This window comes from Phascolarctos cinereus, unplaced genomic scaffold (genome assembly GCF_003287225.1).
Source record: "Phascolarctos cinereus isolate Bilbo 61053 unplaced genomic scaffold, phaCin_HiC Scaffold_5;HRSCAF=322, whole genome shotgun sequence".
Taxonomy (NCBI): domain Eukaryota; kingdom Metazoa; phylum Chordata; class Mammalia; order Diprotodontia; family Phascolarctidae; genus Phascolarctos; species Phascolarctos cinereus.
The window spans coordinates 387,287,514-387,312,410 of NW_027555958.1; the positions used below are offsets into that span (position 1 = coordinate 387,287,514).

The window sequence follows — 24,897 nt, forward strand, 5'->3', positions numbered from 1 at the left end:
ATTTAGAAGACTTTTATACTCCTTTAGATACATATGTATTGTTCCCTCTTAAACCCATTCCCGACGAAATTAGGTTACCAGAACTGCCAGCCCTCCTCCTCCACCTAATTCCTCCATGATAATTCTTCCTCTTGCACCTGATTTGTATAAAATAATTACTTTTACTTTTTAAAGTTATATCATAATCAGATCTACCCCAATCTTTCTTATGAACTATCCAATTACTAATGACAATCTTAGACATAGGTTTTGCATTTTACATATATAAAAGGTAAATGGTCTGGCCTTTGTAATTAGTCTTTGGTATGTACCTTATGTTTCTTTTGGCTCTTGTATGTCAAATCTATCAAGTTCAGGTTTTTTCTTTAAAGTCCTTAAAGTCTGACAGTTGATCAAATGTCCTTTTTTTTTTCCATTCAGGATTATGCTTAACTTTGATGGGTATGATATTCTTCTTGCTTTTAATATTTTATCCTTGAGCTTGGGGTTTTGGAATTTGACTATAATATTTCTATGAGTTTTCTTCATAGGATCTCTTTCAAGTGGTGACTGATGGACTTTTTTTCTATTTCTACTTCCTCCCCCCCTTCTAATCCATGAAAATGTTATGTTAATTTCCCCCTCAAATGTAATAGCAACCTCTATTCTAATGCTTCAGGACAATTTTCTTTAATTAGTTCTTGTATTATTGTATCAAGATTCTTTTGTTGATCATAGCTTTCAGGTAGTCCAATTATTCTAATGTTCTCTCTTCTTGATCTGTTCTCCAAATCAGTTGTTTTTCTTATAAGATGCTGTACTTTCTCTTCTATTTTTTCATTCTTTATGTTTTAATTATTTCTTGATCTCTTATAACTTTGCTGGCTTCCCCTTGCACAATTCTGATTTTCAAGATGTCATTTACTTCCTTAAGATTCTGCATCTCCCTTTCGAATTGCTTGACTTTCTTTTCATAATCTTTTTTTTCTTAAATTGTTCTTATTTTTTTTAGTTTTTCCTTAATTTCTCTCTTTGATTTCTAAAGTCTTTAAAGTTCTTCTATAAATTCTTTTTGGGCAGTTGACCATTTGACATTGTTCTTTGGGGGTAGAATAGGGTTTCTTTGCTTCAATATTCTCCTCTGAAGATGAACCCTGGTCTTCTCTATTCCCATAATCACTTTCTATGGTTAGATTCTTTCTCCCTTGCCCATGCATTTTTTGTAGTAATAGCCTACTTTTTGTCATCACCTCTAGCCCTGGGGAATGGGGGATGGTGCCTTTTGCTCCAGATCTTCAGTTCTACCCTCTAGCCTGGAGCCAAAGTCAAACTTCTAGCCTCCTGTAAGTGCCCACAGACCGTGGCATCCCACCCCACTGCTTCAGGATTCACCGGGCATATGCTTGTTCCTTCTCACGCCTGAAGCTCTCTGCAGCACAGCAGGGTTTGGTGTTCCTTGTCAGCAGAGGGTCCTTCAGTTTCCCTAGGTTCAGCTGCTCAACTCTCCTGTCTATCCTAGGGGTAAAAGTTCCTGTGGCTGGGGCCTTAGGTAGCCTCCCAACCCAGCTAACCTCAGGGTTTGCCCTTGTTGTTTAAGCAGCTTGCCTTTTTGGGGGACCCTAGACTGGAAATTTTTACTCTTCACAGGGACAAACTTCTTTCTGGGATTTTTCTTTAGATCTTCTCAGATTGTCCCAGGAGCACCCCTGTTGTGCCCCTATTCTTATTTATTTTTACCAGCATTTTGTTCACCCAGAGGTGTCATTTTATCTCTTTTGTGGGGAAAAAATCTTGAGAGCTTGTAATTTTCTGACGTACTTTGCCCTCTTCCCAGAATCCTCTCAGTTTTGAATAGATATAACCAAGTTAGTTGGAACAAAAAGGGTACAAGGAAAATATATCCAGGGCAGCAGTCAGGGCCATAGATTTTGGGCAGCCGTGGACCTGGGCAGCCAATAGCCCAAACCATAGCACAAATCTCAGCAGGAGAAAGGGCCAAGGCAGCACTTGGGAAGCAAAGTAACTGGGATCTCTACGGAAGCTTGCTATGCTCAGAAACATATGTTTGGAACCTGTTAGGATCAAAGAAAGCTACTGAGCCAACTCTCAGTTTGGGATCAGGTAACTAGAAGCAGACAGATAAGGGGTCAAAGTCACAACCAAACTATAGCCATCAGAACTCTGAGTTCAAAGCCCAAAAATTCCTGCTAAATGTGGGGACTAGTCTTAGAACCCACATTCAAGGCCAAGAAGGCCTCTTCATACCATCAAAGACAACAAGAAGGAGCAAGGTCTCACCTAAACACAAAGTCCTTATCCAGAAACAAAGGCTGAAGATATGAATGATCTAAACACAATGAAAAAACACTAAGAGTAGAATAAAATAAAGAAATACTAAGAACTGGGAGAAGACCAAGAGCTAAAGCCAAAAGAATACAGTAATCTCCCTATACATATTTGTTGTAAGAAATTTTTTTCTTTTCTACTTTTTAAAAAATGGGATAGGGGATGGGAGGGTGATAAAATAAATATATTTCTGTTAATATAAAAAATGGAGAGGTAGGGGCTACTACAGATACGAAATATTGCATGAACTTTCAGATAAGGTCAATGAATTATTAATTTCACTTAACTGTTTTACTTTGTTTCAAGAGACCTCTTAAAAAGAGTAAATCTGTAAATGTAAAAACAAAACATTTATAAAACTGAAAAAAAGGCTTGAAAAACAAGTCAAGGAGAACAAATCTAAAAAACCTTTAGAGTACTTAAAAATCATAACCAAAAAATAAAAAAGACAACCTGATGTTATATTTTAAAAAATCATAAATGAAGAGTGATTAGATCTATTGGAACCAGCAGGCAAAATAAAAATCAGAAAGATCTATTGATAATTTCCTAAAAGGAACACCAAAATGAAAACTCCTGGGAACATCGTAACCAAATACATAGCTTCAGAAATCAAAGAAAAATAACATTGCAAAGCAGACAAAAAGAAATAGTTCTAATATATAGCAGCCATTGATAAGATTACACAAAAATTGGCAGTTATCATTATAATAGAGAGGTAAAATTTGAATGTTTTTTTTGCCCAAAGGCAAATGATAAAATATTACAGTAAAGGCTAAAACCATGTGCTAAAACTTAGTATAACATCGCAGAAGAAAAAAAAATGTATCCAAGCATTCTGGATGAAAAAGGCCAAACTAAGTAGACATTTTTAAATGCAAATACAGAAGTCCAGTGAAATGTAGTAACCTAAATACTTTTGATTGAATAGAAATGTCTATATGAAGATTAATTATTTACATTCTAATGGAGTAAAGAAATAAGTAATAGAACTGTCATGTTTTAGGACTCATATAGGGGAAAAAAAAGACAAAATCATGTAATAAGATTATAGGAATCCTGGGGGAGTTTTATTTTATGTTAATGCTTTTAGAAGTAGGAAATGAGAGAGAAAGGGTATTATACTGGGAAAGTAAGTAAGAGGTAGTGTGAGAAACTTATCTCACATAAGAAGGATACATTAGAGGAAAAGTATACAAATATGGAACAGTCAAACTTACTTTGGTCTGAATCAGAGAAAGGGAGGCTGAATACATACACACATACATTACACACTCATACACCCTCATTCACTTATATGCACACATACATAAGCAAAAGAAATGAAATATCTTCACATTGGAGAATTGAATCCTAGATAATTGGTAGAGCAAAAAGAAGTAATAGAAATAAAAATTTCATTAAATTAAATAAAAATAAGACAATATGTGAAAATTTAATGATAAAGCAAAAGCTGTCATAAGGGATTATTTATATCTCTAAACATTCATTTTTTGAAAGATAAATTGATTGGGTATGCAATTCAAAAATAGAAAACAACAAATTTAAAAACCCAAAATAGACGTGAAAGTAGAAATTCTGAAAAGCATAGAGCAGATGAAAATCTTGACAAATAGAAGTAAGAGCACTTTAAAAATAATAAAATAATCTAAAGGAATAGTCCAGGTTAGAAGATATTATATCCTATACTAAAATTAAACTTTGAGTAGTAAGAAGGAGACTTATAAGAAAAATGTTATGAACATAGAAACAGGATTTCACAGCAGATTAGATAAATTGGGATGAGAAGAGTAGTTACATGTAACACTAAGTTTTCAAGCCTGGGTGCCTGGGAGGCTGGTGATACTCTCAACAGTAATAAGGAAGTCAAGAAGAGAGAAGGTTTGTGAGGAAAGAGAATTTGTTCTATTTTGGATATACTGAGTTTGAGATACGTACAAGACATGTAGTTGAAGGTTTCCAAAATTGGAACTTAGGAGACAGTCTGGGTCTGGATATGCAGATCTGGAATTATTTGCATAGATGAACATTGAACCTACGGTAAGTGACGAGGCCAGTGAGTGGCCTCAGGATTAGGCATGATTAGTGTGCGTAATATAAACAAAGTTTGAGTGGACTGAGAGGTGACTGAATGTGCAGCAAGGGAAACAGGAGAGAGTAATTTCATGAAAAGCTAGAAAAGAGAAAGCGTTCAGGAGAAAGTTATCAGCAGTTATCTGTCTTCCAGAGAGGTCAGGAAGGATGAGGACTGAAAAAAGGTCTTTAGATCATCATTAAAAGATCATCGATAACTTTAGAGAGGGCAGTTTCAGTTGAATGATGAAGACAGAAGCCAGATCACAGAAGGCTTAATAGAGATACAAGGTTGAAAGAAAGGAAAATGGGGACACTTTTTATGGATGGTCTTCTGAAGGAGTTTAAGGAAATGAGGAGAAATACAGGACAATAGCTAGGGGTCATGGTTGGATTAATTAAAGTTTTCTTAAGAACACTAATAACTTGCCTCATATTTTAAGGATATGTTGGAGCTATTTGCTCTGAACTCATCTCCCTTTTTCTTCATCATGTTTTGTTCATATGGCTTCTGCTAGTACCATCTCCTTCACCCTGTCTTACATAAACAGGTGGCCCTATTCTCTGCCAATGCTAACTCCTGTACAAGTGACTTCATCCTATCCCATCCCTTGAATAGATTTTCCTTCCTGTCATCCCTTCAGCATCACTTATGTTTACTTTCTCACATTCTCCTGGCTTCTTCTCTACTGTCTACCAACATGTCCATATTTCCCCAATGCTCAAAAAACCCTTACTTGAACCTTTCATCCCCAATAATTATCATCCTACTTCTCTTCTGCCCTTTATGACTAAACTTCTTGAATAAGCTGTTGACAATAAGTACTTCCACTTTCCCTCCTCTCACTCTTTTCTTAACCCCTTATAATACAGCTTCCAAATTTAGCATTCCTCTAAAACTCCTCTCTTCAAAGTTACCAACGATCTCTTAGTTACCAAATCTGGAGGCATTTTCTCAATCTTCATTCTCCTCAATATCTTTTCACCCTTTGACACTGCTGATTACTCTCTCTATCTTGATACTCTGTCCTTAATTTAATGTATTCACATTAACTAATCCAGGGCAAAATCAACTGATCGTGGGTACCCTAATAATCATCTCTCCTCCTCCCACTACATATAAAATGAGAGAGTTTAGCTAAAATGCCACCTGGCTCCCGTTTATCTCTACATTTATGATAGGAAATCTGAATCAAGCTAAGAAAGAAATGGATACCCTGGCAGGAGGCATAGCCTTGGAAGAGTATAGGCCAGGATCCAATTGAACTATCCAAACATTCCCTTCCAAACAACTTTAAAATAATGTCACAAATGAAATTTTGGAGTGGCAGAGAAACATTTATCTAGCCTAAGACATCTTAGGAAGTTAACTGGAGAGGTCTGTAACACCTGGGTGGGTACAGGCTCATACTGCAGCAGGAGAACAAGTTGTGGAACTTGAAGGAGGCTGTGATGGCAGCAACAGCTTTAGGAGCTCTCAGCCCGGACATAGCAAGGGGGTCAGACAACTGATCAGAAAGAGATTACAGGAGACCTTTGTTGGCACTGGGTACAATTGGTACTGATTGACAAATCTATTGCCTATGAGCATTTCTGGTTCACAATTGCATGGTGGCAAGGAAAGCTTCTGGTTTGTCACAAAGGAGCAGGGACCTTGATAACATTGCCCAGGCCAAGATGAGTACTGGCATTTGTGGCTTTAGGAGAGGAAAGAACCTGTTCAAAGTATCAGAGCCTAGAGGAGCACAAGTACTTGCAGCTATAGGAAATCAGTGGCCATTCCTAGGTAAAGATCAGACCACAGAGCAAGAGAGCAGTGACCATATCAACAAGACCTTGGAAGCACTAAAAAACTTGCAGATACCCAGACTTCCAGCACAAAAAAGCCTAAAGGTGGCACAGTGCCTACCTACCTCCCGGTGACCAGATCTTGACTTTAACATAAATTTCAAAGTGAAGAAATAGTCTGGGAACATGAACAAACAACAACAAAAGACCATGAAAAGCTACTACAGTGGCCGGGAAGATCAAGACATAAACTTAGAAGAAAATAATGTGAAAACAGCTACTATCAAAGGTCCAAATCATAATGCTTATTGGACCCAAAGACAGCAAGAATTCCTTAAAGAGTTAAAGAAAGAGATAACAGAGGTAGAGGAAAAATTGGAAAAAGAAATCAGAGTGATGGAATAAAATCATTAAAAGATAATTTGTAAAAGATGCACCAGAAAAAATACTGAGGAAAATAGCAACCTAAAAAATAGATTTGGCCTAATGACAAGAGAAACTAAAACTCACTGAAAAAAAGAAAATTTAAATGCAGAATAGGCCAAATGGAAAAGGAAGCACAACAGTTCATTGAAAAAAAGTATTTGCTTAAAAATTAGAATTGGACATGTAGACGCTAATGACTCCATGAGACATTGAGAAACAATAAAACAATGAATTAAATCAAGTAAAACAATTAATAAAACAATAAAACAAAAAATTTTTAAAATAGAAAAAAATGTGAAATATTTTATTGGAAAAACAACTGACCTGGAAAATAGATTGAGGAGGGATAATGAAAGAAATGTTGGACTACTTGAAAGTCACGATAAAAAAACACCCTGTATAAAATATTTCAAGAAATTATCAAGGAAAACTCTCCTGATATATTAGAAGCAGAGGGTAAAATAGAAATTGAAAGAAACCATCAATCACCACTTGAAAGAGATCTCAAGATAAAAACTCCCAGGGATATTGTAGCTAAATTCTAGAACTTCCAGGTCAAGAAGAAAATACTGCAAGCAACCAGAAACAATTCAAATATCATGGAAGCATAGTCAATATCACACAAGATTTAGCAGCTTCAACCTAAAAAGAGTGGAAAGCTTGGAATATGGTATATTGGGAGGCAAAAGAGCTAGGATTACAACCAAAATCACCTACCCAACAAAAATGAGTAAATCCTTTAGAGGAAAAACATAGTTTAATTAAATAGAGGACTTTCAAAGATTCATGAGATAAAAAGAGCAGAGGCAAATAGAAATTTTGACATTCAAACAAAATACTCAAGGAGAGCATAAAAAGGTAAACATGAAAAAGTACTCATAAGGAACTCAACAAAGTTGAACAATTTACATTCCTATATGATACGTGTAACTCCTAAGAACTTTATCATTATTAGGACAGTTAGGAGTATATATAGCCAGAGGATTGAGTCACTAGACACAGGGCATAGTGAGTCAATTGTATTGGGATGATCTTAAAAATGTAGGGATGAGAAAGAGGAATGAACTGGGAGAAGGGGGAAGGGAAAGGTAGAATGGGGAAATTTTTCTCATATAAAAGAGAAGTGCAAAGAAGAGCTTTTATAATGGCAAGGAAAATAAAGGGATGTGGTCAATGCTTGGAACTTCCTCTCATTGGTATTGTTGGTTTCAGAAAAAATGTGGCAAGACCTATATTAATTGACACAAAGTGAAGTGAGAACTGGGAGATCATTGCATACAGTAACAACAATGTTGTAATGATGACCAACTGTGAAAGACTTGGCTACTATGATCAATACAATGATCTAAGACAATTCCAGAGGACTTATGATGAAAAAATATTAACCATTTTCAGAGAAAGCACTGACGAACTCTACGTTTGAATTGATGTTTTATTTATTTGGTGATACATCCAATATGGAACTATGCTTTACATGATTTCACATGTTTAAATGATATAGTTTGCCTTCTCAGTGGGTGAGTAAAGGGTGGGAAGAATGGAGCAAATCTGGAACTCAAAATTTTTAAAAAATATTAAGGATAAATAAATATTTTTTAAAAAAAGATAAGGAAAGAACATAAGGTGATACCTGTAACTAACATGGCTCTTTGTAGTTTGTATACTGAATATTCTCATGTGTTGTAAAGATGAGTTGTGAACTTAAATTGGTTGTTTGTACTAATGTAGGCAGAGAGCAAGATAGAGGAAGGGCTCTCACTGGAGAAAAGAAGCAGGGGAAAAACTCAGGAATTTAAGATTTTTTACTCTTTAGAAAAGTTCTATACTTTTTCATCCTTTTATGGAAATATCAGGCAAAAAAAATATATTGAAAGCTAGTCTAAAGGTTCACAAAGAACTTTACATATTATCTCATTTGATCCTTAAAATAATCCCAGAAGCTGCCTTTATTATCCCTAATTTATAGAGGTAATATAGAAAAGTAAAACTGGGAGAGGTTAGAAGCCTTGCTAATAAGTGTCTGGAACAAGACTCAGACTCAAGTTTTGCTTATTTCAAGTCCAACATTGTATACTCTAGGCCACCTAATATAATTCAGTCAAATTAGAGAAGGGTTTGGGTGTAGGAGGGAGCTATCATAGGCTGCCCATGAAGGGGAAAATATTTTCTGTAATCACATTCCTTTACTTTTCCTCTCTCAGGTGGAACAACACTGTTATTTAACCTCCATTTTCACATACCAACAATTAGGATATTTAAGAAGTAAAGATACCAGCCTAAGTTCACATTTTGCCCATTATGTTGCAATATCAATTGCAATAGCAATTGTACCTTCAGCCCCAATGCTCTCTTCTAATGCTTTTGAAGACAACCAAAATTCATGGAGGAGCATTGTTGGTAGCTGTGGGATCTGCAGGAAAAAAGATAATCTACGTAGGAGGACAACAGTTTCCTATGGCCACTTAAACACACAAAATAAATTTCAGCAAGAGTACAGAAGTTAAGGAGTTCTTTTCTAAAGTTCATTTCTTGTTTTAAAGACCACTATGTGGTCCAACAAGTAAGATACCTCTGAAATGAATTTTTATGTAAGTGTGTTTATTAAATTTTTTTTAATCCATCAACTTTTTGATGTATTAATTTTAAGAAATACTTCATGATATGTAAATTTGTCAAATGAGTGGACAGGTTTTATATGAGATAAATAGTTTATAGATGAAATTTAGGTTTATAATGCTTTAAATAGGGAAACACCACAGTGCAAATGCCTCTGGAAGTACCAAATTTGGAAACATACATAAGTTTATTATGCCACAATAATTTACAATTAACTAACATATCATTAATTAATATTGACTAATTTGAGACACTCTTTGAATATTTTTGCAATTATAATTTTTAAATATCACAAAGAAATGTAAATATTTGTTGACAATATCAAATCTCTATTTGAAAAACAGTCTCATTTACCAATGCACGTAGGGAGTTGCGTCCAATTTCCTTGATTACAGGCAACTGTTTTGCTTCCAAACATTGTAAACTTTTCCTCACAGCCATATTCCACCAAAGACCCGTGGGAATATGACAGGTCAGTAGTCTGAACATGACCATGGACAAGTTTAGGTACTTCTGCACATCTTCTTTCTTCCTCTACATAAATTAGAAACAAATACGATTAAATTATCTTTCAAAAAATTAAAAAACCCTCTTCCTCTTCATTCACATATGGATATATGTGCATACATGGATGAAACAGAATTATTTAAAATACAGTTTACAATGCATTACCAATGCAAGTGGGTAAGGTTGTCCATTCTCCATTATTGCATTGTATTTTCTTGGGTCCTCGCCTCATAAATCCAAGATCACAATTATATTCTACTACATCGTTATGACAATATGTCCTATTGTTTGAATCCTTAGATGTCCCATGCAAAATTTCAGGTGGTTGCTCACAACATTTTACTTTCTCTATAACAGAAAGGTGATGTAAGTAATTTTATAATTGTATAGATTACTAGATCATTGATTTAGAATTGGAAGGTATCTCAGAAGTCATTGAGCCCAGACCTCTCATTTTACATTTGAAAACCAAAGAGCTTAAATGATTTGCCTGATGTTACACAGGTAGTAAATAGCAGAGCTGGGATTTGAACTTGGGTCCTCTGACTCTATCTAGTAATCTTTTCACTGAACCATAATAACTTCTGTCATCCAGTGTGTTAACTACCAATACTGCCTAGTTTTAAGTTCTTTACAAATTTCATGAACAGAGTATCCAGACCTTTATCCAAGTCACTAATAAAAGTATCAGCACAGGGTCAAGCACAGGTTCCTGGGGCACTCTGCTGGAGCCCTCCTTCCAGCATGACATCAAGCTGCAACATGCTTTTTGCATTCACAATTCAAACAACTCTGAATGCACCTGCTTCCACTGGCACCTACTCCCACACTTCCATATATTACATGAGTAGCATAAGAGACTTTATCAGATCCTTCCATTATCATTTATTTTAGTGATTCATTTTTCTAGGTATTCCTTGCAGTCACCCTATACACTGTCGTCTTTATAGTCAGTTACGACCTGAGCAATTTATAGACTTTTCAATTAACTTTCTGTGCACAATATGGGAAGCCAAAAACAATATACAAATAGGAGAGCAATTGCCTTCATGCCTATAGGGAGTCCTTAGGCCTAGGGGAACTGGTCTAGCTGTCTTTTGGAAACAAATTACCAATAGATCTACCCAGACACAGATAAAGCAATGAGCCAACTCCTAATTATTAGTGAGCTCTATGTCCTATCAGCTGAGAAATCACTATACATCTGTCCTACATGACACTAATTTATACTGTGATAGGTTAACATTGACTCTAAAATTCATTGATTGAATACTTTTCCATACCTATTAATCCCAAATGGATATGAAGAATATTTAATCCAAAAGAACCTATGTACTTGGTTACCACAGAGCTTCTTCTAGTATCTATTATATTGGCATAATTGTGGGCTTTTTTGGTTTCCTGTCCAATTGGTGCTTATATTTCACCACACCCCAACCCTGGATTACTCCCACCATGGACTTCCTCCACTCTTATGCACATGCTAATGAATGAATTTGGAAGAAATAATTTAACCAAGCTAATATGGACTGATTATGAGATAATTCCTATTATTTCCTCTAGTTCATATATAATGTTAAAGAAATAAGAAGCCTAACTTGCATACTCAGTATAAATAGGAAAATGCCTCATAACCTCCACTTGCCTCCTTGGATTGGGCATTTTTCTGTACAAATAGCAAAATTCAAATGTTGAAAGGAAAATATAGTCTTGATCAAGAATGTCCCTGTCACACCTCTTCCGACGCTTTAATTCTTACCTTCTAAGGCAGATATAAATGATTATATGCTAACCTAAAATACACTATATGAAAATGACTGCAAAGATACAAAATTGTGCCAGGATTATGTTAGTAATTCCATTGTTGTTATCACCGATTTGAGAAGAAATGTTTACTTTCACAAGTAGGAATACTGGGGGACCAGCCAAAGTGGTAACACTGCACTGAAAGTGGTCCAACTAGTTTTAATCCATTTGAACAGCGAAATGTCAGCACATCTCCAACTTTATATTTGTCTTGCTTGGGATCAGGATATAAATTTTCTTGTAGTATAGGGAGATGACATGATTTTTCTAAAAATAAAATAATAACAAAATTAATGTTTTAAGTTTTAGAAGTTTATTGTTTGCTCAACAAATAACTTATTAAGATTTAAAACATTGCTATCAGAAATTTTAGTTCCTACCTTCAAAGAGCTAACAATTTAGTTAAATGTTGTACAATTTCACATAAGGAATTCTGGTAAATAACAGGCAAATAAAGGTTTCTTTTTCTCAAATTAATTAGATTGAATAATCTAATGGCAAGGGAAAAGAAAGAAAGAGGATGCATAGTAAACAAAAAAATTACATAAAGATAAATATCTATGAGTGGGTTGGAATTAAATGACTGGGTTAGAATTAAATTTCAGCACTGGCAGAAACAATTGGGGAAAAGAATCTAGAAAATATATGCTTTGGATTATCATTTAAGTATAGTATTATAGGTTTGTTTTTATTTTTATAGTTTATTTTTATAGTTAGAGGTCATATACTTTAACCCCACAATTTGACTAATGAGCAAATTAAAACATCACACAGCCAATAGTTAAAAATTCAAAACCAGAACCCATCATTATACAATATATTGTACAATATATAGTCCTATAGTTATTGAAAACAAACACAACATACCATACATGTACAGACAGTGTATGTATGTATACATGTGTATGTATATACACATACGTATATACTCTGATTTAAACTAAAAATATATTGTATAATACTCAAAGATAAGGTTCTCATATTTTTAATTGTATTCAGACATGACCTAAACAACTGACTTATAAAATTGGGCATGTTTTGCAATGGAAAAAATATTTTGTGCCACTCTCAAGACATGACAAACCATATTAATGAGTGACACCCATCTTTTAAGTCACATTTAAAGCACAGTTGATTTGTGACAAAACAATAATACCTGAGTCATAAAATATGAATGACTTTGGCAATTTCTAATGTCAAATACAATAACAATGGCATAAAGAAAAAATAATGACCGCTTAATTAGATGGTACCAGTAGTAGCTGGCAGGTACAAAGACTGCCAAACCTACAGCAGCTTGTAGGTAAAGAGAGTCCTCAATAAGGAGTCTAGAGAAGCTCCTGGTGGTATTGGTATCCACATAAGAACAAAGAGGACATTTTGATAGTGAACATTAACATTTGAATTTCTTTATTTTAGGGAGTGGCTAAGAAACATTTGGAAAATGGTTTTAATGTTCAAATTTTATCCTTTGACTCATCTGAATGCCCACAGTGCACCCCAAAGCATTCTTATTTGCTGAATCTTTAGATTGACTGTTAAAAATTCATTCCTATCCAACATAATTCTGCAGGAAATAGCTTATATTATGAGCATTAATCCTGGAATCACTGTGATTGTCCAGAGGTAGAACTCTAGTAGAAATCTGACCTGGCAACTTCTTCTGTAGGTACTATAGCTTCAATTACCTCTGGAACAATGGCTAATGACTCGGAAAATGAAGATCTTACTACCAAAATAGTAATGTTGTCAGATGTTCCAATAGCTGAAATATATGGTTTTATCAATGGAAATGACAATAAGAAGGTGCATTAACATCTGCCTTGACTCAATTATAAGACCACTAGGCCTTTCTACCTGTCCTGCATCTGAACCCTCATACATAGGTTGTCTTCCTCTTCAGAATGTGACATGATTGAGAGTGGGGACTGTGTTGCTTCATTTTTATGTCTTCAGCCCTTAGTAAAGTCCTTGGCACATAGTAAGTGCTTAATAAGTGCTTTTTTTTTTCATTTTGCCTCTCCAAGAAGAATTGGAAAACATCTTTTCATTTAGATGCAACTCCTTGTCTTTCAGGAAATTGCGTGCTATTTTGGCATAACACATAGAGAAGAGAACTTGGAGTCTAGAAGATCTAGGTTAGAAACTGTTGATTCATTCTTTGGCCAGTCTGCTTGTACGATGATCTTCTTTCCACTTAGTTGGATGATTTTCAGAGGTAGAGAGTGGGGGTGAGGTATAGTCTTAAAAGCTGGTTAAGCACAAGGCTAAGAATGCTTCAAAGTTGAAGCTGTTCTCAAAGACACCACTAAATCACCATATCTGTTCTTTCCTTTCAATTGCATCAAGTCAAATTTTCCCAATGAATTTAATTAACTTTAAGAACAAACCAAATTAGTTTAAAATGCAATTAACATGCAAGACTATAAATTGTAATTAAAACTGCATGCTGTTGGTATAAATTTTTCAAAATACTTAAAGAGGGCACATTTCAAAATGGTGATTAATGAAGTCAAAATCATTCAAAGTGTGGGTCTTAAAATGATTTAATTTTTTTTTCATTCTAGTCATAATGATTTAGAATTATAGATCAGACAACATTAGCTGCTCATGAAATTATCCATTAAAGTGAAATTCAGGGACTGAAAAAAATGCTTTTTTGTTCATTGAAAACATTAGCAGTTGGATTCCACCCATCCATGAATCTCTGTAAAATGTGGGTTTTTTTTAACTCAGGCAAAGTAACTTACCATAGCATTCAAGTAGTGTAGGCCACTCATCAACATCACATACTTTGACACCTACAGTTTGCCCACTTGTGATTTCATATCCATCCATGCATTCATATTCTAATCTTTCATTAGGCTTCAGAAATGCCTTGTTTCCCTTTTGTCTGGCATTTTCAAATTGTGGAATATCACAAATTTCTAAACCAAAAAACAAAGTTAGAATTTTGTCTCTGATGTAACCTCATGTATATTTCAACTCAGCAAATCAGACCTTATAGAAAGCCATGGCATCATTGCTGAGTTTTTAAAATAAAAATGGGATAAAGTACTATATGTTAAACAATAAACAAGTACTCTGCCATTTTTTTTCTGGAAACCTGGATTTCTGGGTATCCGTTTTAGGACTTTATCCAAGTGCTTGTTTCCCAGAGGACAATGTTTTCTGAACCATTTAGGATCTATTTCATAAGACTGTGTCTAAATTAAATACAGAATTTTGAAAATGATTCATATGGCATGAATATGCCAATTTCTCTAACAGAAAGCTAAAGTCAAAAAGGAATACATGTCTAATACTTATATTATATCATGTGGACTTAGCATGTAAATCACAAAGAACAGAAACCTCATTTTGTTTACAATTTCTTTTTAAAATTAATTTATTTTGATTTATCAACAACCACTTCCATCAGCTTTTGAGTTTTAAATTTTTCTCCCCCTCCTTCCCTACCTCCCTCCCCAAAATGGCATGAAACCTGATATAGGTTACACATATATATTCCTATTAAACATATTTTCATATTAGTAATGTTCAAAGAAAGAATTAGAACCAATAGGAGGAATCACCAGAAAGAGGAAACAAAACATAACAGAAGAAAAAAAAATAGCAAATAGTAAGCTTCAATCTGCATTTAAACTCCATAGTTCTTTCTTTGGATGTGGATAGCACTTTCCATCATGAGGCCTTTGGAGATGTCTTAGATCCTTGTATTGGTGAGAAGGGTTAAATGTTCAAATCCCAAATTTGCTATCTGCTAATGTCGATATCTTGAATAAAATTGTTTAAGAGCCACCGGCCTCAGGTGGCTCATCTGTTTGAATAAAATGAGTGGGAATGGACTAGATGATTGCCAGAATCTAAAGTAAAATTCAAATATCAAGCTATGAAATTAAAGCTATACTGTAAAATCAGAGCCTAAATTTATTCCTTAAAACTTCAAGCAATAGAATGCATTATTGATAAATGCTTGTTATCTATTTCTCACTTTGAAGAAATGTGTCACAACCTGAGATTATTCAAGATTAGAACCTCTGGAACAACTCTAATAAGTTTGATATGAATTAAGCCTTTATTTTTAGCATGTTTATTAGATACCTAGCATGAGACAGATTCTGCTATGAGTTGAGAATATAAAGACAAAAATTAAATAATCCATGTCTCAAGGAATTTATATTTGATTGCAGAGTCAATATATATATATATATATATATATATATATATATATATATATATATATATACAAGTACATACAAAAATAGAAGGTGATTAGGAGGAAAATTCACTAACAGCTAGAGGGTATCAAAAAAAGTTTTATGTAGTATTTGAGATGAGTTTCAGAGAAAACTAGAGATTATAAGAGGCAGCAAGGAGAAGGAGCGCAATTCAGGTAAGGGGCATGACCAAAGGAGACTGAGGTGAATGATTGTTATGCTAAACTCTGTGCCTAAAAATCACCAGCACATTCCTGGATAAAAGAACATCAGTGTGTAGGGATGCTGACTGTACTTAGGTCTTTGGCAAACCTTCATATATAGGCCTCTCTGATGCTACAGCAATGATAAAAAGTGTCAGGATCTCCAACCAAGTGGAATCAATGGCATGGATTTGGTTGGTTCCATTGAAGACCTGAAAGTTACAAAATCACATCCCTCCCTCTTTTAACCTCCACTCTTTATCACACCACATGTAATTAACTTTTTTTCTTTTTCTTTTCTTTTTATTAGAAAGAAGGTGATCAGTTTTACAGTTTTGGAGAACAAGGGGTAGGGAAGCAACCAAAAAAGAGAATGCAAGAGGCCTAGCAGTAAAATTCAATGACCTCTATGCCCTGCCAGGAATCTCCTACAATGCATCATTGATTTTGGCTAATCTCATTACACCTAGTGAAAGAGAGGAACATTTACACGGAGAGAATTTGGATAGGATAGAAGAAATTTTGTCTACCACAAAAGATCTACACTCATAAATACATATAAAAATAGAGCTGAAAGAAATCTTCTGGTCCACACTCCTTATTTTGCAGACCAGAAAACTGAGACCTAGAGAGGTTGAATAACCTGCCTATAGCTGCACAACTAGTTAGCAGTGAAAAAGGATCAGAACCAGACATCCAGGAACAGAGCAATTCAGTGTTGTTATTATTTTTCCCACTATTCTAGGATACCTTTCAAATTTACAAGCATTTAAAATAAGATTATCTAGATAATATCTGCATTTTATTGAATCAAATGAAACTTTTCACTTATTTGATGTGAAATACAGTAGAATATGAATCCCTAACTACATTCATGAAGAGAGTGAATAAAATATTAAATTACTCACTGATACACTTTGGTTGATTCAACCACCCTTGTTGCCCACATGTGATAAATCCCTCTTTTTTTCCATCTCTTGTTGCATATCCTTCTTTACATTGATATCTTGCTGCTGTGTTGACAAGGTAATATGATTTTGATTCAGAAAAAAATCCATTCTGAAAATAATTTCTGATTGTGCATATTTCTGAAAGGGAAGGATCATTAGCAAATTATTGGCATGGGCTTATTACTGTCTTTGTAGGAAAGCAATAAATAAAACAATGGCATCCAAAAAGTGAGTTAATTTTATAGAAACCAAGCTGATTCACTCATTGATGACCTTGATAAGGTAACACTTGTTACCAGGTGGTCACTCCTCAAATTGCTGGAGAACTTTCTCACTATAGGTCAAGGAGCTATAGATTAGTCCCTGAGTCTTTCTTTACCCCTGAGGAAGTATACAGATACTGGTTGCTAGATTGTTAAAGTCAGTAGCCCCGGGGAGATCCTTTGGGTGGTGGTTCTGACCTGCCCATGGAATTTAGATGCAGGAAATATTTTCATTAGTGTTTCATGGGAATCCTATATAACCTTTCTGACTTAACTGTTTCTTTCACTTTGGGAGACATGTCTCTCCACCTGCTTTCCCTAGGGCTGTTTCAGAAGGCACTGTCATATCTAAGGAACCTTTAGCCCTAGGGAGGAGAAGTAGTATAGAGACAACTTTATTCTACTGAGAAATAATAGCTGTACTCAAGAAATCATTTTGTTTCAACAGGTAATATATGTAGGCAGCTTTTAGGAAAGGGCAAATTAAGGTTGTAGACATTTTTGAAAACAGATCTCTTGACCCACATTAGCCTCAACTTTGAGACCCTTGCCAATTGTCCTCAATTTAATCTCGAGAAAGCCAGACTTACAGCAAAATTCTTGAAATGATTTCTCAGAGCTCCTTTTTAAGACCACCACTTCAATGCAAATAGTATTTTTATGTCACACTTTTTTTTTTGCTACAGAGAACTGAGTAACGGACAGAGATGTCAAGCTGATTTGAGGGATTTGCCATGTTAGAATCACTCTTTTGCTGCATATTTTAATATTGATAGTCAAAGAAAAACTCAAACAAATGTCCTTATACTTCCCTGATTTATGACATATTTTATATATGGAGAACATTAAGGCTGAAGTGCCTCACTTCTTCTACTACAAAATATTATTTCCTCTATCAATTGTTACTCTGTGTGTGGAAAGGAAAACAGGACAAGGAATGACCCTTCTCCATGAATGCTCCCCAGGCCTCACCAATGACTACCACAGAAAGCAGGGTTAGAAGAAAGAAACTCATCTTCCTTTACCAAATTAAAAAAAAAGGACAAAGCAAGATAAGAAGTGAAAGAGGAGCAAAGTCAATATTGTTCATTCGAAATTTTGTGCCGTAGATGGAACACCATCAAATGTCCTATTGTTCTTTAAAGAAAAGATATTAAAATTCAGCCTGTATAATCCAAGTGTCTCCATTCTCTCCCGTTCTTAATGAACAAAGTCACATTTACAAAAAAACCTTAGCTTCTTTGTTTAAAAAAAGTAAAGGAGACCAAGTGATCTTTTGAACTCTGCCTTTCCAGGCTTGCTGCCCATCATTCTGCACACACTTGTATGACAACCAAATCAGCCTTCTTACTCTATTACCTGTGCCCAGCATCCAAACTCATCTCTTTGTGCCTCTGCCTAGGCTGTGCCCCAGGGCTGGAGTACTCTCCCTTCTTCACTCCCTTATCAAATTTCTATCTTCTGTAGAGCTCAGCTCAAAGGGTTACCTTCTATAGGAAGCCTGTCTGTATGTATTTTGTATTGAATTTTTCTGGGTATGTGTTGCTTCTCTTCACAAGGATCTGTGCCCTGTGAAGGTTAGAGCCTTTTCATCCTCTTTGAACCCTCTGTGCCTGGCACTTAGTAGGCCCTTGATAAATGATTGCTGAAGGAAAGAATAAATATAATGAACTGGTGTTAAAAAGAACAACAAAATGAATTTAAAATATGTATTTGACATACACCATATTCTTTTAAAGTTTTCCTCCACAAAGTACAATATGTATACATACAAAATACAAAGTACAAATAAACAGTCATTTGCTAATAAGTCTGATATATTTTGGTAATTTGTATGGTTGCTGTTTCAACCATTTGCTTTATTCATCTTTGCACGGAGATGTAAAGATCTACATATGATGAAAGAGTCCCACTAGTTCTGTACCAAATGTTCTGTGTTGGGCCTACACTTTGCGGTTCCTGCTGTGGTATTTCAGGAAGGGGTCTCCAATTCACCAGTTCTGCATCTTCCAGAAATATTCTGTGATTTTGCTGAGCAATTTGCTTTGTATTTCATTGCAGAACACCTGTTCCCTCAGGTTTCTTTTCACCCAGTCTTCTTTTCCCACAACCTTTACCCTCAGTCAAAGACCACGGTGTAGTTGGAGAAACCTAAAGAAGATGGCTTGCACAGATTCTATTTTCCTTTTCTCAAGCTACAGTATGTTAAACTTCTGACAAGTGATCATAAGACAGTTGGAAGCAAAGGGGTTATAGTATTAAGGATTGCTGAAGGATTCCCACATGTCAGATTTCTAACAAATGGAACTAGTTTGACAGCAGGAGAAATAAGAGGTGCTTGAATATGGCTGAAATGTTGTTCAAACAGAATGGAATTCAGACACACCATTTTGGAACAGTTTTGGAAGGTGGAAGAAACCAAAATATTAAGGGGTCAAATGATTCCTGTGGAAGTCCAGAGAACAATGGTGGTCAATGTTATCTTTGATTTGCTTTTTAAAAATAAACATAATATGCATTGACAGCTTCTAATGTGGTCAGGTTACTTACTGATCCTTTTACATTTTGTTTCAGTAGACCAGCCTTGTTTGGTGCAGGTAATTTTGTCTTGATTGTTTGGAAGACTGTAGGCATAATTACATTGAACTGTTATTTCTTCACCTTCCTTATAATGACCTTTTGTTGGCCAAAAATGACCATTTTCTATTGAATAAAGCTGACACTCTCCTGTTGATGAGAAAAATGAAAAAAAAAACACAATTAGAACGTGAAATGGTATGTTAAAAGAAGAAAGGCTGGTATCCATATTTGTAAGAAAAAGAGGACAAATTATAATGGACAAAGAAATTCATTAAACATTCACTCAATGTAAGGTAAAAGAAGAATTATCAATTTGTCACCAAACATTCATTAAATTACTATTATGTACAGGTGTTGTGATAGGCATTCCATTGTAATCCAAGCTATTTGCCTTCTGGAATATCATATTCCAGGTCCTCTGATACAATCAAGAACCAACTACCCAGCAAAGCTGAGCATAATATTTCAGGGTAAAAGACAGACATTCAATGAAATAAGGGATTTTCAATCATTCCTGATAAAAAAAATCAGAGCTGAACAGAGAATTCCATCTTCAAATAAAAGACTCAAGGGAAGCGTAAAAAGGTAAATAGGAAAGAAAAAAACCAGCATGTTATTCAACAAAGTTAAATTGTTTACATCCTTACGTGGGAAGATGATACTTGTAATTCTTTTAATTAATTAATTAATTAATTTTTAGTTTTCAGTATTCATCTTTATAAGATTTTGAGTTCTCCCTCTCTCTGCTCCCTTCTCCCCAAGACAGCAGGAAATCTGATATAGGCTATACAACATATTTTCACGTTAGTCATGTTGTGAAAGAAGAATCAGAAGAAAAGGGAAAAACTATGAGGAAAAAAAAAGAGAAAATAGTAAGTTTCGATCTGCTTTCATACTCCATAGTTCTTTCTCTGGAAGTGAGTAATATTTTCCATCATAAATCCCCTGGAGTTGTGTTAGATCATTGCACTGCTGAGAAGAGCTAAGATGATCAAAACTGATCATTAGACAGTGTTGCTGTTACTGTGTATAATGTTCTCGTTCTGCTCATTTCACTCAGCATCAGTTCATGTAAGTCTTTCTAGGTTTTTCTGAAATCCACCTGTTTATCATTTCTTGTAGAACAACAGTATCCTATTACATTTATGTAACACAATTGTTCAAACATTCCCCAATTGACAGTCATCCTCTCAACTTCCAATTCTTTGCCACCACAAAAAGAGCTACTATAAATATTTTTGTACATATGGGTACTTTTTTCCCTTTTTTATGATCTCTTTGGGATACAGACCTAGTGATACTTGTAACTCTTAAGAACTGTATCTTTATTAGGGCAGTTACAAGTTGACTTTGATGTGATGGTAAAAAAAATAATTAAGGGGTGAAAAAAAGGTTTGTACTGGGAGAAGAGGAAGGGGGGAGGCAGAACAGGTAAAATTACATCACGTGAAGAGCCATAAAGACCTATTACAATAGAGGAAAAACGATAGGAGGTAAGCATTGTTTGAAACTTACTCTCATTGGATTTCGTTCAAAGAGGGAATAACATACATATTAAGTTGGTTATAAAAATCTATCTTACCCTATAAGGAAGTAGGAGGAAAAAGGAAAAAGAAAAGGGATGGGGTAGATAGAAGGGAGGGCGGGAGAAAGGGCAGAAGTAGTAGAAGAAAGGGGGGGAAAATGAAGGGAGTTGATAAAAGGGAGGGCAGATTGAGGGACGTAGTGGTCAAAAGCAAAGCACTTGTAAGGAGGGAAAGGGAAAAAGGATAGAGAAAAGCATCAACAGAAGGAAAAATAGGATGTAGAGAAAGACACAGTAATAATAACTGTGAAAGACTGATTATAAGGGACTCATTGAAGTTAAACTGTTTACTTCTTATATATGAAAATGTTAGTACTTTTAAGACTCATTATTCCTAGGACATTTTGAAGGAAAGGTTGGCACTGAGTTGTGTATGATAGGATAATTCTAAAACAAAATTAAGTAGGAAAGGGTCAAAAAGGAGATATCATCTCATTAAAATGGGCTGTGAAAGGAAGATACAGAGGAATCAGGTGGGCTGGAGGACTGGTTGTTTAGGACCTTATTCTTATGGGATCTCGGTTAAAGAGAACAAATCATATATCTAAAAGGGTATAAAAATGATGTAAACTTATAAAGAAAGAAGAGGATCGGGGACAGGATAAAGAGGGGACTTTTAGAAGGGTATATAGATTAAGATTTAGGAGGGTTGAGGGAGAGGATAAAGGAGGGACTCTTAGAGGGATAGGCAGAATAAAGAATAGAGAGGAAAGAGGAGAGGACAAGGTAATAGGGATAGGATAAAAAGAGAGTCTGAGAAGGACAATAGTGAGTAAAAACATGATGGAGGGAAACTAACAATTAGTAATTACAACTTTGATTGTGAATGGGCTGAACTCACCCATCAAGCAGAAATGGATAGCAGAATGGATTAAAAATAAGAATCCAACAATATGTTCTTTACAAGAAATATATTTAGGAATGAAAGAAATGCAGAGAGTTAAAATGGAAGGTTGGAGTAGAATTTAATGTAGAAGCTGCAAGGTCCTGTGTAATCCTGACTGTGGTTCCATGATATTTAAATTGTTTCTTTCTGGCTGCTTGCTGTATTTTATCTTTGACCTGGTGATTTTGGAATTTGGCTACTATATTCCTTTCAATCCAATTTTTAATTTGGGATCTCTTTCAGGAGGTGACCAGTGGATTTTTTTCTATTGCTATTTTACCCTCTGGTTCTAGGACCTCAGGGCAGTTTTCCTTGATGGTTTCCTGAAAGATATTGTCCAGGCTCTTTTTTTCATTGTGATTTTCAGGTAGACCAATAATTTTCAAATTGTCTCTCCCAGATCAAATTTCCAGGTCAATTGTTTCACCAATGAGGTATTTTACATTTTCATCTATTTTTTCATTCTTTTGTTTCTGTTTGACTGATTCTTGCTCTCTCATAGAGTCATTAGCTTCCATTTGCCTAATTCTATTTTTTTAAACAAATTGTTTCCTTCTATTAGATTTTGTACCTCCTACCCCATTTGGCCAATTGTATTTTTTAGGGACTTGGTTTTTTTTTTTCCCAGTTGGCCAATTGTATTTTTTAAAGGCTTGTTTTCTACAGTTAATTTTTGTCCTTCCTTTTCCAAGCTATTGACTCTCTCTTGCATACCTCTCATTTCTTTACCCAATTTTTCTTCTACCTCTCTCACTTGACTTTTAAAATCCTTCCTAAGCTCCTCCAGGAAGGCTTTTTGGGCTTCAGATCAGTTCCCTTTTGAGGTTCCAGATGTGGGTTTGTTGACAATGTTGTCCTCTTCAGAATTTCTGCCTTGATCTTCACTGTCCCCATAATAAGAATCTATCATACATTTCTTTTTGCTCACGGTGTTTGCTTATTTCCTGGCCTTTAAAGAGATTGAGCTCTCCTGCTTGGGAGCAGGGGGCACTGACCCAGGCTTCTTGTGTTGGGAGCCCAGGGACTCATCACTGGCTTTGTGTGCTGGAATCAGCAACACTGGAACTCTAGAGGTAGGATTGGGTAGCCTGGCCCTGGAGGTTGCCTGCTCACCTGGGCCTTTCCTTCCTTTCACTTTCTTCAGCTCCTTTAAGATGGATGTTGCAGGATGTTTATCTGCCTGGGGCCCCTTGGAGCACTTCCCAGAGTTTTGCTGAGGTCTTGGGAGACCAGGTTGCTGTAGAATGCTGAGGCACTTGGTACTTTCTGAGCTTGTTTTCACCAGTTCCCCTACCCTCACTGAGGCACTTGAGAGTCCTGGTGTTGGTGTTTGCGTGCTCCACCATCTAGGTTTTGGGATCTCCTCCTGGTATGCTGAGGTGGGGCTTTCTGCTAGCTTGTTGGGATACCTCCTGTTCTGCACAGCTCCCCTACCCCCAGGCTACCTTAATTCCTCAAGCTACTTGGGCTATAGGACTGCTGCACCCAGTCTTTCTTCTGGTTCACATGTTCCACTGTTTTTCCTGGGGCAATATTTTCTAGGCTTATAGAGGTTAATAAGGGAGGGTAAGAGCGACTTACATCTTACTCCACCATCTTGGCTCTCGCAGTTGGATTCAAATTTATTATGTTTTATCTGATGCAAGAAAGGCAAGGGTAGAAATAATGATAGCAAGGTTAAGGTTAAAATAAATTTAATTAAATGAGATAAACAGGATAACTACATTTTGATTAAAGGTATCACAGACAATGAAGCAATATCAATACTGACTCAATAGTCACCAAATACTATAGCATCTAAATTTTTAAAAGAAAAGTTAAATGAATTACAAGTGGAGATAGATAATAGTTCTATAATAGTGGGAAATTTTAATCTTCACCTCTAGAATAAATAAATAAATTTAACAAATTTCACAAAAATAAGTAAGAAAGAAGTTAGGGGAGTGAATATAATTTTAGATAAGAAAAATAAAATAGGTATCCAGAGAGAATTGAATGGAAATAGAAAGGAATATACCTTTTCTCAATGGTTCATGATACCTTACCAAATATTGACTACATATTAAGACAAAATTTTATAGCTTAAAGCAGAAATCTTAAGCATATCTTTGTCAAATAGCAACGCAGTAAAAATTATATTTAATAATGGAAACATAGATTGAAAATCCATTGGAGATTAAACAATCTAATCTTAAAGAATGGGTTGGTTAAACAACAAATCATAGAAACAATAAATATGACATTCTAAGACACCAAGAAATAATAAAACAAAATTAAAAGAATGAAAAAATAGAATAGAAAGTAAAATATTTCATCAGAAAAGCAACTGATCTAGAGTACATGTCAAGAAGAAATAGTATAGGAATAGTCAGACTACCTGAAAATTACAATAAAAAAATGAACCTTGGTACAATATTATAAGAAATCATCAAGGAAAATTACTCTGAAGTTCTATAACTAAAAGGCAAAGGAGAAATAGAAAATGTCCACCAATCACCACCTGAAAGAGAGTCCAGGAGGAAAAGTCACACAAAAAGTTATACAACCAACTTTCAAACCTCCCTGGTTAAGGAGAAAATATTGGAAGGTACAGCAACAACAACAAAAAAAAACCCAAAACTTAAATGTCTTGGAGTTATAATAAGGATTACTCAAACCCAGCAGCTACT

At 35.2% G+C, this 24,897-nt stretch overlaps 1 protein-coding gene and 1 pseudogene across 2 annotated transcripts in view; both read right to left on the reverse strand.

Moving 5' to 3' along the window:
• Positions 1 to 24,897, reverse strand: part of LOC110197677 (complement factor H-like) — a 122,816-nt gene that overhangs the window by 33,923 nt on the left and 63,996 nt on the right. For both annotated transcript variants that reach the window (XM_020971717.2, XM_020971718.2), the window contains 6 exons: positions 19,728 to 19,904; positions 16,873 to 17,052; positions 14,292 to 14,468; positions 11,632 to 11,808; positions 9,901 to 10,083; positions 9,583 to 9,762 (listed from right to left, as the gene is read on the reverse strand). In XM_020971717.2, coding sequence (XP_020827376.1) covers positions 9,583 to 9,762; positions 9,901 to 10,083; positions 11,632 to 11,808; positions 14,292 to 14,468; positions 16,873 to 17,052; positions 19,728 to 19,904 — 1,074 coding nt within the window. The remainder of the gene's footprint in view (positions 1 to 9,582; positions 9,763 to 9,900; positions 10,084 to 11,631; positions 11,809 to 14,291; positions 14,469 to 16,872; positions 17,053 to 19,727; positions 19,905 to 24,897) is intronic.
• On the reverse strand, positions 18,873 to 19,659 carry LOC144457992 (large ribosomal subunit protein bL35m pseudogene; annotated as a pseudogene).